This window comes from Fusarium solani (genome assembly GCF_023522795.1).
Source record: "Fusarium solani strain SB1 chromosome Unknown bctg00000005, whole genome shotgun sequence".
Lineage (NCBI taxonomy): Eukaryota > Fungi > Ascomycota > Sordariomycetes > Hypocreales > Nectriaceae > Fusarium > Fusarium solani.
The window spans coordinates 2,502,079-2,518,761 of NW_027072153.1; the positions used below are offsets into that span (position 1 = coordinate 2,502,079).

At 52.8% G+C, this 16,683-nt stretch overlaps 4 protein-coding genes across 4 annotated transcripts; 3 read left to right on the forward strand and 1 right to left on the reverse strand.

Annotated features, from left to right (window-relative positions):
* Positions 1 to 312: 312 nt before the first annotated feature.
* MRS44_009243 (uncharacterized protein) lies at positions 313 to 1,182 on the forward strand (the record flags this gene model as incomplete). Its single annotated transcript, XM_046276445.2, has 1 exon — positions 313 to 1,182. One exon carries the CDS (start codon positions 313 to 315, stop codon positions 1,180 to 1,182), a length of 870 nt encoding a protein of 289 aa, XP_046132713.1.
* A 238-nt stretch (positions 1,183 to 1,420) lies between these two features.
* MRS44_009244 (uncharacterized protein) lies at positions 1,421 to 6,175 on the reverse strand (the record flags this gene model as incomplete). Its single annotated transcript, XM_046279515.2, has 3 exons — positions 1,421 to 4,636; positions 5,281 to 5,999; positions 6,058 to 6,175. The coding sequence occupies 3 exons, from the start codon at positions 6,173 to 6,175 to the stop codon at positions 1,421 to 1,423; spliced, it is 4,053 nt and encodes a 1,350-aa protein (XP_046132715.2).
* A 2,283-nt stretch (positions 6,176 to 8,458) lies between these two features.
* MRS44_009245 (uncharacterized protein) lies at positions 8,459 to 10,320 on the forward strand (the record flags this gene model as incomplete). Its single annotated transcript, XM_065621217.1, has 5 exons — positions 8,459 to 8,535; positions 8,626 to 9,320; positions 9,378 to 9,697; positions 9,755 to 9,850; positions 9,910 to 10,320. 5 exons carry the CDS (start codon positions 8,459 to 8,461, stop codon positions 10,318 to 10,320), a joined length of 1,599 nt encoding a protein of 532 aa, XP_065477289.1.
* A 962-nt stretch (positions 10,321 to 11,282) lies between these two features.
* On the forward strand, positions 11,283 to 16,446 carry MRS44_009246 (uncharacterized protein; the record flags this gene model as incomplete). Its single annotated transcript, XM_065621218.1, has 9 exons — positions 11,283 to 11,715; positions 11,783 to 12,877; positions 13,063 to 14,288; positions 14,337 to 14,626; positions 14,677 to 15,019; positions 15,068 to 15,456; positions 15,508 to 15,614; positions 15,673 to 16,055; positions 16,111 to 16,446. 9 exons carry the CDS (start codon positions 11,283 to 11,285, stop codon positions 16,444 to 16,446), a joined length of 4,602 nt encoding a protein of 1,533 aa, XP_065477290.1.
* Positions 16,447 to 16,683: the final 237 nt, after the last annotated feature.

Consider the following 16,683-nt stretch of genomic DNA (forward strand, 5'->3'; position numbering starts at 1 on the left):
AAATGCCCCCCCAGCTCCACAGCCTAAAAAATTCTTCCCCTTCAAAAGAGCTCCGAGCTGCAACTCTGCTTCCTTCTTCTTTCTCCTGATCAACATCTCTACTTCAACAGGTATGTACAAACAATTTTCTTTGCTGCACGCGAAACCATGGACACAATGATTATACACTTATATCTGTCAATCCCCTGATTTTCTGTGACGACACACTATAAAATTACGAAGACGACTTATGATGTTGTCCTTTTCACATTCTTGCGCTTTTCTACCACCGCAATCAGAGCGTTCGCTAACCCGCGATGCCTCATAGGTACCATGGCTATGCCCTCAGACCCAGCTCCCGTCCGGATCTCCAAGATCGCAGGGCGCTACCTCATCTTCGACTCGGACGCTGCTGCCCTTCTCCGTCGCAACGAGAACGTCAACGGGACGCTGGCCGGGACGGCGCCTCAGCAGCCGACGCAGAACATCTTTCTCGGTCTTCCTGTCGAGCTCCGGCCAGAGGAGGCCGAGTCGCTGGTGCAGAAGAAGGTGGCTTTTCTCGTAGATGACGTAGCTGCCCATCAGGCTGCGCTGCGCAGCCCCAACCCTGAGACGAAGAGGCTATACCTCGACTCGCTCAAGACAAGGAAGCAAACTGCCCAGCAGGTTTTTGCAGAGAAGAATGCCAAGAGAGCCATCGAAGTGGCAGAAAAGCATGGAAGGCCGCGCCCGACCGCCTCTCGAACCACCCCTAGCAATGCAGATGACGATGCTCTCTTCTCAAGTGACCAGCCTGAACCCAACCAGCGTCAAACGGATGCTGCAATCAAGTCCCTTGGTGTCACGCCGACATCCAGTGGGCCGTTGATCTCCCCTGAAGCAGAAAGGACATACCTTGCCGAGAAGCCGACTACAGGCCCACTGTGTGGCTTCCTCTTGACCTCTGGTTACTACATGACCCCTGGTCTACGGTTCGGTGCCAAGTACAGTGTCTACCCTGGTGACCCTCTGAGATTCCATGCACACTTCATGGCGAACCAGTATGGATGGGAAGAAGAGATCCCTGTCCTGGATATCGTAGCAGGAGGTCGCCTTGCCACGGCAGTCAAGAAGGCTTTTCTGGTAGGAAGCAAGCAACCAGGGGATGAAGAGCTGCCAGACGGCAAGATGCGAACCTTTAGTATTGAATGGGCAGCGATGTAAACCTCGTTAATTTAAATGCTATCAATAATGCGTCAAGAGAAGTGACCGCGAAACAAACATGATCTTTCCCTAATTCTCGTGGGACTATGCCACCAACTCCGCTGAACATGTAAACGAATCGAGTTGTAAAAAAAACTCCTGGTAATTGTTCCCTTCCTATAGTATAATGCACACTACTCAAAGTCAACCACTCCATATCAATCCTGCCATGATGGAGCGCAATGGTGACCAACCAAGCTCAAGGAACAAATATCCGGCTGAAACTGATCACCTCCCGACGACAACAGACACACTTGTCAAAATTGTTCATAGCTAGGGAGACACGGCAGTCGTCGCAGAGGCTCAGGCATCGGCAGGGCCAGACGATGATTGTTCGTGGTGAGCTCTGGCACACAACACACTGAGGTCCGTCGCTCCCAAAGCCAGAACCACCTTCTTCCCACGATGTCGATGCAAATGGCTCGGCAGAGCCGGGTTGTCGCCGTGAGAGCAAGAGCTGCTCAAGCAGCCTTTCTTCTTCGTCAGGACTGAGCTTGGTGTGGCGACCTGATGGCACGGCAGCAGCTCCAGGGTGCAGCAAGCTGGCCCCGGGCGCCGTGAGGATACGCGTTCGCTGCAGCTGCTCCATTCGGCGATACTTGGATCGTGTCATGATGCCGTCAGTCTGAAGATGGGCTGAGAGCGTCCTTGCTTCCTCTCGCTCTTCTGCGTTTGTCGGATGAAGCAGGCGCGCAAGATCAGAAATCTGCATAGGACTGTCGACAAAAGGGGTGCTTTCTCGAGTAAACCGAGGTGACCGCTGGGTAGGTGTTCTCTGGCCATCATCATCATCCGACTCCCATTGCTGATAATCATCGACTCCCTCGCCCGTAGTCGATAATGAGATAACACTCGTAGTGTCGAAATCATCGTCATCCGAACGTGGTTCGAAATCACCGCTTGTGTCAGTCGACCCCCACCAACCACCCTTGAGCCAGTATTTGTACAAATCTGTGTCCAGGCTTTCCTCGTCTTGGGGACTCGTACGCCTGAACTCGGCTTCCACATCTGTCGCCTCGTTTCTAGGGATGCGACCGTCGTTATAGGCCGATGCTCCCTTGTTTCGTGCTTGGCTGCGGTGAGAGCTTTTCGTCTGACTCTTAATGCTTTTGGGATGGCGAGCAAGCCGAAGAAGCCAGCCAGGCTGGTACCGGATGCGGAGGGTTGCAAGACACCACAGGACAGACTTTGCTCCTATCCTTGCGATGAGCTTGTTGATGCTGAGTAGAAACTCCAGAGCCATAAGCCAACGGGAACTTCTTTCAGCTGCTCCAATGCCGACTCGGAGACTTCGTTCACCCCGGCTCTTCGGTACCTTCTGTGCGGCTCGTTCTCTGGCATACCCATTTGACGCAATCACTGGTCCTGCTTTCACTGGGATCAAGCCGATGGCACCAATTTGGTCGTATCGAGAATCTGGCAGGCCGCTGGCGATGAGCTTTCTCTGCAACTCTTCTGCCTCCTTGAAGCGCTCCTCTTCCAGCCAAGTGTGTCGCTTGAGATTAACCCCTCGATCCTCGTTGAGGTAGACAGCTTCACTAGCCATGGTGATAGCTCCGAAGCCAGTGCGAAGAAGCGCCGTGTAAAAGTCCATTTCTCGAGTGATGCGAATTTCTGATAGGGAAACGTTGGCTTGCATGTTGCCGTGGGCATGGCTGAGGCGCTGGCGAAATGTCATGGAAGCCATATCAGGGCTTGACGGGGGAGACAATGCTGATAGCAGCAGGGCCAACGAATAGATGAACACGCACATGACGATGCCTATGAGGACAAGAACATGCGGAACGAAGCCAACGATGCAGACTGTCGGGAATCTGAGCAGGCCCTGGGAGGATGGGTCATCAAGGTCAAAGGATATGGCACTCCATACAATGCTTCCCATGAAACATAGGCCCCAAAACCCCGTGCTAACAAGGCGGTATCTCGCTTGCAAGTTGAAGATGCCCAGCACATGGCTCGTGATGTGAGTCATGGATGACAAGAAGGCAACTAGGAGTACCTCTGGGGGGGTATTGACGCGCTTCATAATCATCGATCGGCTCAAAGCTATGGCACTTCCGAGAGTAGAGGAAGGAGCATCAACGGGGCGAGCTTTGGCAAACAATCCCCAGCCAAGCTGATTGCTAATAGCAGCGTCGGCTTCGGCGAAAGCAAGAGACTGTTCAAAGAGTGTCATGCCAGTCTCGGGAGCAACTGGGCGACCTTGTACGGCACATGAGACAGTCTCGAGGAATTGGCTCAGACAGAATGTCCCAAAGAGGGGCCAGAGTAACGACAAAGATCCAGCGAGGTCGCGGGCAGAGCCAGATTCGTCCGATGGTATCATCCGTACGGCGACACATGCTTCTTCGTCAGAAGTTGAGAATAACAGAGTGGAGCTCAGAGAATTGAGAAACGAGTTGGCATGTGAGAACATGAGGTCGGAGCTCTTGCTTGCATTTCCCCAACGTAACTCGGAGAAGTTGGAGGATGTCTGGCACTGGATGGACTGGAGTAATTGGCGAGCCTGATAAACGAGTAAGACGACTGGTAGAAATCGTAGTAGGAGCCTCGTCGGCCATCGGAGCCGTAAACGTCTTCGAGTAGCAGCAAAGATATGTGTTCGGTTTAGTATGACGGCCATGGCGATGCAGCAAAGGGCCCATTTGCTCGTAGCGTAGCCAAAGACGCTGCCCAGGCCACGAGCGCCATCAACTGATAGACGCGCGGTGGGAGCGACAGCCTCCGCCTCCGCCCCGAGGGCTTCTGATGCTCCCGCAGCAGCTACGAGGGGTTCCACGAGAGGTTCCATTATGTCTTGAATAGTCGAATCGGCGTCGGCCAGAATGGCGCTCGCATCGGCAGCCGCTGGCACGTATCGTGGAGCGTCCGGGACGGTTTGGAGGGTATCGGGGATAGAGATATATGTCCCAAGCTTCTTCACGATTCGGGGACCGGCCCAGACCAGATCCTCGAGGATGGGCGCATATCGGGTTACGTTGACAGTCCAGGCTGCAGGATTATACCATGAACTGGGAATGCTGCTGATATTTGTGCCTGTGCCGGCACTCGAGAAGCTCGTGAGGGGTGATGGCGTGGATGGCACGAGCTCTGCGGCCATGGCCTGTAGCGAGGTAATTGGGGGCGAGGTCGGCGATATCGAGATAGCGGGAGGGACGGGTTCAAATGGTGGACGGTCGAGTTCGGTGTTTTTTACAAGAGCGGATTGATGGGTCCCGTCCAAGACATTGTGAAGCGTCCTGTCGCCAAGGTGCCCACTCGAGGTCTCTGGATGGTCGAAGTAAAGCGTGCTTCGGCGGCTTTGACTGCTTTGGTCTGGGGTAATGATGAGGCTAGGTACCTCAATGTTGACATTCGAAGCGGAGGTTCGCTGGCAACCAGGGACTCTCGCGGGTGTACCTGCCAGGTAGCGCGACTGTTGCTAGGCCAGAAGTGGAAAGGCTTGGTGTATTTGCTGATGAGTCTCTTAGCCTCTTAGAGTTAGCGCCCGGTGGACTCGAGCCAAGCGTGAGAACGAATTTCAATCCAGCACACAGTGCACAGTGCATGGAAACAGAGCTGGCGCAAGTGGTACTTACACAATGCCTTCCCAGCACCTGGTTGACACCCAAGCACTCCTCACGATGAGCCACCAGCTGGAGATCAGATTGGTTAAATGGAGTGATTTTGAGTAAAATTCATTTCCAGTGGTTACTGGCTGTGATTCCCCTCTTATTTCTATGCCTAGATAAGTACTGTTGCTTCCGGCTTCTTGATTTGTTGTGCACAACTGTAGAACTGGTCATGTTGAATCGGAGAAATTGGTCCGTTTAGTGTTCCAGTTCCTGAAGGAGCCCAGCAGGATATCAGCCGTAGAAAGCTGATTTATCTCTCCGCATGGAACGACGCATCGCGACAACTTGGTGATGCACCCGCCTGATCTCTTCGTGTTGTCCAAGTGGTGAAACGAAGCTGAACCTTTGTTCGTTCGGCGGCGGCACTTCGCTGACGCCGATGAGGGATTCACAGGTTTTCCAAACCTGCCACACGAAAAGAATTCATCTGTCAACCCGCAAGTACAGATTCACAGAGAGATGCTGCCACTGCTTCGTTGGCCGCCTTGCTTGCATGCACCGCGCGTGCGACAAGATCCCGATGGAGGTTGGCGTCGGATGATGGGAGGCTGCCCTTCAGCCATAGGTTTGTGATCTCGTCCCGCGAGGGAAGGTATGCAACGCAACAGGCCGCTAGAATCTCCTTGTGCTCTGATGGGACCGGGTCCAGCACCAGAAGAGGCTCTTTGTCGTCTTGGCCGGGTACCAGCGCTGCAACTCCTCCCGAAACTGTATCAACACAGTCGATACCGGCATCAGCGAGAGCTGCCGCCGCGACTGTGATGCATCCACTCAGTACGTTCATCATATCCCACTCCTCGCTTCCTTGCTCGACGGCCAATTGTCGGGCCTGGTCTCCTTCGATGATGGTGACGATGACGTCCACTCCGCTCTTGGGCCATCGGTCCGCAATGAGGGCTCCGCGGAGGGCTGCCTCGAGATGAGAGCTCAGATCGCGCTCACTGGCATCGCGCAGATATCCCCTCCTTTGGCGTGTGGCGAAGGGGGCATATTTGACGTGAGTGGACAGAACCATGTGAGGAGAGAAGGGAGCTGATCGTGGTAGAGATCTGGGCCCATGAACCGTACATGTGAGCTTCATGCCTTTGCTACCAGATGCATCTTGAGACTCGATCTCCAAGTATGCTGACCCAGATGCTGAAGCAGTTACCCCAGTCCTCAAGTCTGATTCGGATGTTAGTCCCCTGCAGCAGTAAAAGTTATGAGGCCTGCGGGCACTCACATTGCGACCGAACACCATTCGGAGGTCGTGTCCGACTCGTGACGGAAGATTCATCTGCCTCATATACCGGAGGTATCGTGACACCTCCAGGACCGTTGATGCGTCGTCGGTCAGCCATTTTCTAATGAATCAATTTTGACCTTCGCAGCTTTCATCGATGCGAGCATGGATTTTGGGTCGCTCTCAAGTGAGGCTCTTTATGCAATAAAGCGAAGTGGATAACACTATCGCGTAGATTAGTCATCCGAGGACCCATCTCTGAAGCCTTCAAATTTTCTCGCCGACCACCATTCAAGCTTGCTCTTCTTCTTTCTCTTCATCACATTCGAGAGCCTGTCTACTCTCCAACGCACACTGCTGACGAGCAAGATCGATCAAAATTCTGACGACCTGCTGAAATATGTCACGGTGCTGATTTGGATTCTACTCAGGCTCTCTTTTGTTGCCAATCGCGAAAGGTACGTCGCGCTTTCATGCGTTTTCCTTGCGCCCAAATGATGATCTTTCACACCACTGTTCCCGCGACACCTGAGCGTCTGAACAACATGCACTACCATCTGACCACTACGACATTGCCTACTTCTCTCATCAAACTGCCATTTGGTCAACTTTGTACTGACTGGTTTGAAAAGCGTTAGGCAAACTTGCTATACTCTGCCACACAAAGTCGACTGGACTCGACTGCCTGCAAGGTTCGTACAATTTTTATTTTTATTTTTATTTATTTTGCTTTCAGCCCCCACCTGCCCCCAGTCGATGATGAGAAACCTTTCATTCAGTTCTGCTTCTGAAGCGCTGTGATGACTCCTAAATTACCAAACCAAGATCTCTGATACTTGACTTTTCTTCCACCCTTTGTTTCATTTTGCCTCTGTAGCTTTAAGCTAACCTCACACAAGTGCTAGGAACGCCTGAGTCCCCGAACAGTCCCGACGCGCCTCAATTGCCAATCTGCTCAGTAAGTCTATCGCGTGAACTTGAGGTGTAAAGGGGATTGTGTTTCATGATGACACAAGTTCTATCCATTCAACGACTTCATCTTGGCCAAGTCGCCCTCCCGCACCATAGGTCCTTCTCGGAGGGCTGATGACCGGTTGTGGAGTTTCTCTTGGGTGTCATGCCGACTCCAGTGTCCGGGGTGCTGGTGGCTCGTTCTGGGTTGTTAGTAGTCAGGGCCGGCTGAGATGACTGAGTAAACTGGCTTGTCTGAATTATCACACTCTTCCTTAGTTACAGATGTGTTCTCTGCTTTTTCCATTAACATTTGACATTCGCTAACGAATGCAAAAAGATTCAGAGAAACTTAACGCCAGTCCGAGCCGCTTGACGTAGACACCCACAGGTAAGCAGTGGTATTCTGTTCTAGCCTTAGGTAGATGATGAAAAATACAATTCATGGGCCTCTTGTCCTATTTTCAGTCCTTGATTCCGTCCACTTTGATATGATCTTGTGTGAACAGACAGCAGTCCATATGCAACCTGATGGCCCAGAGATCGCGATCTCACCTCACATCTCGGAGTACATTTCTCCAGGCCCCGAGGAGTCCCCATCCCAATCAATGATGACCTGGCCGTTTGTGACGTCGGTTGGGTAGAAGTGCCATCTTAGCATCCCTGTACAGCGCGTATAAAGGAGATTGCCGTGTAAAGCCTAGATATAATCCTCCACTGTCTTGAGCTTAGAGCACCCCTGCAAGTGGCCGTCTTCTCCTGAAGTCATCATGCGCATGTAGTTGAAGAGCAAGACACTTTCTTGATTTACTTAAGGTACACTCTTCCACTCACCTCTCCGAATTGAACCATCTCACGCACCGCCAAGTATCATCTTGGGACACACTTCGCCCAGGGTGGAGCGTACAGGTGTTCTTGTCAGGGCCTAGTCTCGGATAAGCTGATGTCGAGGGATCCAATCAGAAACTGCCCCACGACCCCTTCCCTCGACTAAAGGGACCAGAACACATGCATTTCAGCGGCCGACTCGCCCTGGCACGCAGCACTTCGTATCCCATTCCCCAAGAGAAACGGTCGGCTTTGTAGCCACATTGCCCTTGCGCAACGACACTCGTTCGACGAAGACTACGACAACGCAACGCGATCGAATACAGTCGAAGGCGATTTCGAGGCTACAAGGAGATCAGGAATACGAGAGCCCACCGTGCGCCGTTGAGAACCACCCGCTGTGCTTGGTAGTCCCTTGGGCATCGCATCCCCTGCGTCGCCCTCCTAACATCAACCACTTTTCTGGGCTTTCCATCAACCATCCTCTCGCTCCGCCGGTCTTTTGCCAGCGCACGACAATCTTGCGTTCGAATTCGAGTGCGATCTAGGGACGCGACGCCCAGCGTCTCCGCGCAAAGGTCGTTCAATGCCCTCCTATGCCTTGCCAACGGCCAACTCCAAGATGATGCCCCGGCACAACGCCGCCGCCTATTCCAACGGCTACCCACGCGGCAACACTTTTGACATCTCTCCACACAAGTAGGTGCCCCTCCCCTCGGCTCATGCAAGCTGCAAGCTACGTCTCTGGGGCGTCGCATGCGCATAATACTGGGAGTCTATTGCTGACAGTTGGATGCTCACCAGGTTCCAACCACGAACATTGACACCCGCTCAACGCCGTCGCAAGAAGCTTCTTGTTCGCCTCGCCGTCGTCGGTCTTATTCTGTTCGTCTTCAGCCTGTGGCTATGGCCGTCCAGCTCTGTCGCCTCCCTCGTTTCCTTCGGCCTTCTCTCGACGAGCGGCACTCCTGAGCTTGAGACAGTTCGATACTACGACTTGACCACAGTCCAGGGCACCGCCCGTGGATGGGAACGTGAGGAGCGCATTCTTCTGTGTGTGCCGCTCCGAGATGCCGAACCTCATCTTACCATGTTCTTTTCCCATCTTCGCAATTTCACCTATCCTCATCACTTAATCGACCTTGCTTTCCTCGTCTCCGACTCCAAAGACCGAACGCTCGAGGTATTGTCAGAAAACCTTGAGGCGATCCAGGCCGACGAGGACCCGAAGCAACCTTATGGCGAGATATCTATCATTGAGAAGGATTTTGGTCAGAAGGTCAACCAGGATGTCGAGAGTCGTCACGGTTTCGCTGCGCAGGCCAGTCGAAGAAAGCTGATGGCACAGGCTCGCAATTGGCTGCTCAGCGCCGCGCTGCGACCATATCACTCCTGGGTTTACTGGCGTGACGTCGATGTGGAAACTGCCCCCTTTACGATTCTTGAGGATCTCATGCGCCATAACAAGGATGTCATTGTTCCCAGTAAGTCAATAATCACCATGGCTTTGCGCAAAGTTTCGCGACACTAACCCATTCCAGACGTTTGGCGGCCGTTGCCCGACTGGCTTGGTGGAGAGCAGCCCTATGATCTGAACTCTTGGCAGGAGTCTGAGACGGCCTTGGCGCTCGCCGATACACTTGATGAGGATGCTGTTATCGTCGAAGGTTACGCCGAGTATGCTACATGGAGACCTCACTTGGCGTATCTCCGCGATCCTTTCGGCGACCCAGACATGGAAATGGAGATCGATGGTGTTGGAGGAGTCAGTATCTTGGCAAAGGCCAAGGTTTTCCGATCTGGTGTCCATTTCCCGGCTTTCAGCTTCGAGAAACATGCTGAGACAGAAGGATTTGGCAAGGTGAGTAATTCGCTCGTCCCAATTCACAGTTTCCGAGATACTGACGAGACTGGCTAGATGTCCAAGAGAATGAAGTACTCTGTTGTAGGCCTGCCACACTACACTATCTGGCATTTGTATGAGCCTAGTGTGGATGATATTCGCCATATGGAGGTCTGTTTTCCCTTCTTTCTTACACCTACTGGGCCCTCTCGATCTAACGCTTGCTGCAGGAAATGGAGCGAGAGCGACTTGCTCGTGAAAAGGAGGAAGAAGAGAAGAAGAAGAACCAACAAAAGATCAAGGAGGAGTACAGTGACACTCGGAATGAGTGGGAGAAAGATAAGCAAGAGATGCAGGATCTGGTGGCGCAGCAGAAGCCCATCAAGGAACCAGCCAACGCTCCCAGCCGAGACGGTTTGGCCAAACCTCACAAGGGCCAGGGTGATTCTGCCGACTCTGCGAAGGACGCGAGCATACCAAAGGCGGCCAATGAAGAGGTCAAGGCGGTCAAGGGAGAGGAGAAGGCGGTCAAGGAAGGAGGAAAGCCGGCCGGGCAAGAGGCAAAGGCCGCTGAGGGAGCTGCAGCCAATGCGGCTGGCGATGCCGCCCAGAAGGAGAAGGTGGCCAAAGCAGCTGCTTAAGCGGTGTCTGGCCACGGAGGCTATGTGTTGTACAATATATGACTTTATGGGCGGCCTTGGGGTTGATTCGGAGGACGCTTCCCGTTGGGCATGCAGGATGTGCGAGGGTAACTACCCTCGAGGAAGTTGTAGAAGGCGTTTGGTTGGGAAATGGTTACTGGTTACAAGCCAACGAAAAGATACAAGATTAAGCACTTGGACATTGCCATATTACTCGACTTGAGAGCAACGTCAGCATGGCCTGGTTTGGACACTCGATCCAACTCTCCCCCTTTCTCAGATATGACCAGCTACCCTGTCGCTCATAAGGCAAGGTCCCCACTAAAAAAGATACGATGAGCTCCATGAACCATGAGCTAAATACTCTTTCGTGAATGGACAACCTCTGAACAGCTTCAAGAACTAAAGTTAAGGAAGGTGATGAACCGGAAATAAAAAAGCAATTTGCAGGCTGTGTTCGTACGCACCCATCGGATTGTCAAGGTGGGCAGTGAGACCAACATGATATTTTGCGTTTGTTGAGCCTTACCTACAGTACCCAAAACTGTTCAGACTGTACCAAATAAGGGGGTCAGTGAAGTCCCTGGACTTGTGACAGCTAGCCAATCAGCGACATCGCTGGACGACACCTTGGAGAAAGACAGAGCGCAACTTCCACGCGACGTTGTTAGTGGTGCCTTAGCTAGCAGTGCGCTACGTAGCGAGTTGATCTTCCATCATCCACCCTCACAACTGTCCAGGCAGCGCCCGACCTCCTACCAGCGGTCCCCAAGATTCCCTAGAGAGGACGCGGTCTTCGTGTCTTCTGGGAACACTTGTCTTCTTTTTCCCGCTGTGCGATACTAAATTCAGCCAGTTGGCAGCTCCTACAGAACCTCCGATTCCAACGTTCTCGGCCGCCCCGAACCTGAGCGAATCGCTTGGTCGCACATTTCGACGACCGTTCTCGAGCCCAGAAGATCATGAATCGCGATGAACAGCAACCCGTAACGATGGAGAGCCCTCGGCCCTCTGGGGTTTCCAGCTTTGAGCACCGCACCCTCCCTCCTCGGATGCAGTACCGAAGCCGGCCCGTCTCTGTCGCAGTCGACCCTGTTTCGTTGGTTATTTCAGAATGCATCTCTATAACTTCCGCCATCCAGAAGCATGCGCGCTCACCGCACTCGTCCGTGTCCGCCATTCTTGGAGGAAGCCCCAATCCCGTTCATCTTGGGCCTCCTAGCCCGTCTCCGCGCGGGAGGAGTAAGAGCCCCGCGGCGAGGCTCAGCGATGATGCGTCCCATGATGGCCTCACCAATCGTTGGGGACTGCGCGGCCAGAGAGGCAAGAGCATGCAGGACAACCCCATGATCACTGGCTTTGGAAAGTTGAGGCATGAGCTCGCTGGTGTCAAAGGTGCGCCGACCCTCGCAGCTCGCTCCTCCGTCATGATAGATTGTTGTAGCTAACATTCTGCGTCTAGATATCCGGTCATTCGATGCTCCTGCAATCCTCGCACCGTTCCTGCACGTCATCCAAGCCAAAGGCACTGCCGCCCCCATTACGATTCTGGCCCTCGGCGCACTGAGGAAGTTTCTGGCATATGGCTTCATCTGCCCAGAGTCGCCCCGATTTGCCCTCGCGATGCAGTCCCTCTCAGCCGCCGTTACACACTGCCAATTCGATATTAGCGACTCGGGACAGGTCGAGGTTGTACTTCTCATGATTCTGAACCTTATGGAGGATATGATGTCAGGCCCTGGCGGAGATATCTTGAGCGACGAGAGCGTCTGCGACATGATGGGCCGTGGCCTTGCAATCTGCTCCCAACCACGATTTTCTCCTGTGTTGCGCAGGACCGCTGAGGCTTCCATGGTTAGGATGTGTCAAATCATATTCGAGGACATCAAGCACCTCGAGTTTGAGGCTGGCGAGGACGCCGATGCGTTGGAGCAGCAAGTGGACGACGACCTCGATAGCGTCAGAATGGAGGCCCCTGCCCCTGAGGCTGAAGGTTTGTCCGCCGAGCCCACGAGTTTGGGACTGTCTGGAACAGCGACCCCGGACCCTGAGCGGAGTAGCAGGGAGACAGCGTCAAACTCGGAGACACCTCAAGCCACTGCGAGCGAGCCAACTGAAGAGACGGAGTCTGTTGATCTCAGACCCTATTCTCTGCCTTCTGTTCGCGAGCTTTTCCGGGTTTTGGTCAATTTCCTGGACCCTCAGGAGCGACAGCACACTGACAATATGAGGGTCATGGCTTTGCGCATCATTCATGTCGCTCTCGAGGTTTCTGGGCCTTTCATCTCTCGGCACCCTGCATTGGCTGTTATCGCCGAGGACCGCTTGTGCTGTTACCTCTTTCAGCTGGTGAGATCCGATAACATGGCTATCCTTCAAGAATCTCTCACTGTTGCTGGCACACTACTCGCGACCTGCCGTGGTGTTCTCAAGTTGCAGCAAGAGCTGTTCTTGTCTTACTTGGTCACATGTCTCCACCCCAAAATTGAGATTCCTCGGGAACCTGGAATTGAGCCATCTCTGTACTCTGGCATCCCACTGAACCCCAAGCCCAACAGTGGGCGATCGACCCCCGTTCCAGTCGGGGAACGCCAAAAACTTGGCTTGGAAGGGGGCGCCCGCAAACCGGATGCTCGTCAGGCCATGGTTGAGAGTTTAGGAGTGTTGTCGAGAATGCCAACATTCATGGCAGAGCTTTTCATCAACTACGATTGCGACGTTGACCGAGCTGATCTTTGCGAGGATATGATTGGGCTTCTCTCGAGAAATGCTTTGCCAGACTCAGCAACATGGAGCACGACAAGCGTCCCCCTCTCTGCCTCGATGCCCTGCTGCGATATATCCAGTTCATCGCCGAACGGCTGGTTGATGACCCTGTTACTGATGGCTATCCCGATCCGGCCACTTTGCGGGAGCAGAGGCGGAGAAAGAAGATCATCATCAAGGGAGCAGGCAAGTTCAACGAGAAACCTAAAGCAGGTCTGGGCTACCTGGAGGCGCAAGGCATTATCGAGAATGCCAGTGACCCTGTGGCTGTGGCCAAGTTCCTCAAGGGAACTTCCCGTATCAACAAGAAGGTGCTCGGTGACTTCCTCTCTAAGAGAGGCAATGAGGCTATCCTTGAGGCTTTCCTCGATTCCTTTGACTTCTCTGGTAAGAGAGTGGACGAGGCCTTGAGACAGTTTCTCGAATCATTCCGCCTGCCTGGAGAAGCGCCTTTGATCTCCACCATCGTCGAGTCCTTCTCGGACAAGTACTGCTCCAATGACACCACAGAAGAAGTAGCAGATAAGGATGCGGTGTACATTCTGACGTATGCCATCATCTTGCTGAACACCGACCAGCACAACCCGAACCTGGACGCCAAGAAGCGTATGACACTGGAGGACTTTTCCAAGAACCTCAGGGGAACAAACAATGGCAAGAATTTTGCTCCAGAATACCTGCAGGTCATCTACGAGTCCATCAAGTCCAACGAAATCATTCTCCCTGACGAACATGACAACAAGCACGCCTTCGACTATGCCTGGAGAGAATTGCTCCTTAAGTCTGAGTCTTCTGGAAACCTGATCATTTGCGATACGAATATTTATGATGCTGACATGTTCGCTACGACCTGGAAGCCAATTGTTTCTACCCTGTCTTATGTTTTCATGTCTGCCACGGACGACGCTGTCTTTGCGCGAATCGTCACTGGATTTGACGAATGCGCACGCATCGCCACCAAGTACCGGAACACCGAAGCCCTTGACCAAATTGTCTATGTCCTGAGTCACATGTCTACTTTGGCAACCGAATCTCCCTTCAACACCTCGCTTAATACCGAAGTCCAAGCTGGGGATGGCAGTGTTATGGTTAGCGAGCTTGCGGTTAAGCTGGGCAGGGACTTTAGAGCCCAGCTTGCGACTCTGGTGCTTTTCCGTGTCGTCACTGATAGCGAAGAGTTGATCCGCAAGAGCTGGAAATATGTATGTTTTCCATTTATGGACTTGAAAACATTGCTAATCATCCCCTAGATCATTCGCATATGGCTCAATCTGTTCACCAACTCTCTCATACCATCCTTCTCCCCGAGCAGTTTGACAGCCATGCCTCTGCCACCCATCCCCTTGCAAACCCCCTCACAGGTCATTGATCGAGTGGCACGAAACGCAGAGACAGGCTTCTTTTCTGCTTTCACTTCGTACATCTCGAGCTATGCCGCCGATGACCCGCCAGAGCCATCAGATGAGGAATTGGAGAGCACGCTTTGCACTATCGATTGCATCAAGTCTTGCAAAATGAATGCGGTATTTGACAACCTTGCGTAAGCTTGCCTTTCTCCTTCCCGGTACCCTGATGCTAACAATTATGTAGTAAACTTGATGCGTCGGTTGCCAAGGCAGTGGTTGAGGCCCTCATCGATCAACTTCCAGAGGACTCTACAACGACGGTGATCAGTGTCAAGCATGAGAGCATGCCTGGATCTCCCACAAACGGACATGTTCCTCCATCAGGACATCTCAGATATGACCCCAGTGTCACCTACCTTCTGGAATTCTGCACTTTGTTGGCAACCAGGGATGAGGAGTCTATCGAGGATATGGGCAAGGTGGTTTTCGACACGCTCCAAGGCGTCCTTCGTGACTCGGGACAATACCACGCGATCACGGTGTCCCGAGCTGCGTTCTACGCTCTCAAGCTTCTCAAGACAGGATACGTAAGTGTTGTTGCTGGCGTGCCCCAATCCCACACTGACACCCTCCAGGATCACGACTTTGTCAACGTTCCTTTCTTGCTCCATACCATCTCAAGCCTACCACAAGATGCACTGGGCAAGAACTCGGATCTGGTGTTGCAGGGCCTTGCACTTTGCATCGATGAATCTGGTCCCTTGAGGCGTGAAATGATGACATCGCCCGACTTTTGGGCTATCCTTCGCACCTTAGCTAAACGGCCTGAAGCAGCCGCGCTGGTATTCGAGATCCTTGAAAAGGGAACTACTGGAACACCACCCGCAATCATGGCCGACAACTATGAGGCGGCAATCTCGTTGCTCAACGATTTTGCTTCCGCTGCCAGCCCCAAGCACTCTGTCATTCAGACACGGAGCCCTCGACCTCAGAGGTCAAACCCACCTAAGCAGGACAAGAAACGGTACGTGTCTTCGTCTGGTACGTAAGCTGATTCACTAACATGGGATGATAGCCAAGCGGAAGCTGTTGCGAGAGGGTCCAAGGCCGTCAATATGCTGTACAACATGACGGATCGCATTCCTCATCTTATGCAGCAATCTCAGCTTGAGAGCAGTGAAGGTTCGTCATGACTGTCAATATCACTACGAAATGAGCTTGGCTAACAAAATTTGCCTAGCTTGGTCGGCGTACTGGTTGCCAATCTTCCAGGCCTTGACAACGCAATGCGCAAACCCTTGCAGAGATGTTCGACAACTGGCCTTCTCCGCCCTGCAGCGATCTCTTCTTTCACCAGAGCTGACCTGCAGTGACCCGAAGGAATGGACTGCTATCTTTGGCAAGGTTCTATTTCCCTTGATCATCCAACTCCTCAAGCCAGAGGTTTTCTCATCTGACCGAGATGGAATGAGTGAGATGAGAGTCCAGTCCGCCTCCCTTCTTTGCAAAGTGTTCCTCCAGTATCTGGTGCTCCTTTCCGAATGGGATGGCATGCTGGATCTCTGGATTAAGATCATCGAGATTATGGATCGCCTCATGAACAGTGGCCAGGGAGACAGCCTTGTAAGTCGAATGAGAATCTCACTGGTCGGGTAGTCACTGACATTACATTGCACAGGAGGAGGCAGTTCGAGAAAACCTTAAGAACGTGTTGTTGTTCATGGCCAGCAGTGGATACCTGGTTTCACCAAACAAGGATCCCTCTAAGGAGGAGCTATGGTCGGAGACTTGGAAGCGCATCGATCGTTTCCTGCCCGACCTTCGTGGCGATCTTGCTCTAGATGAGCCTGCAGTCGAGGAAAAGGCCGAGAGGAAGAGTGCGGAAAAGAAAGAAGAGCATCAGGAGCAGGCTGAAGAGGGCAGTGACAAGGTTGAGGAGAAGGCCGAGGAGGCCGAGGAAGCGGAAGCGGAAAAGAAAGAAGAGAAGAAAGAGGAGGCAAGCGAGGAGCAGTAAATAATGATCACTGGCGGATAGAAGAGGGTGATGGTATTACCACTATGGTGCTGAGGCGTCTGGATGATGATATGTTGTGATATTAGAATGGCTTAACAGAAGCACGCTGTACAAAACGCATAATAGAACAGCTCTGTTGATTGATAGAATCTGGTGACCTGGCCCCTTGTGAACTGAAGTCGTGGAGGCGTTCTGGGCGTTCATGTGACGCGGCTCTTGCCAAGACAAGTGGCTGGT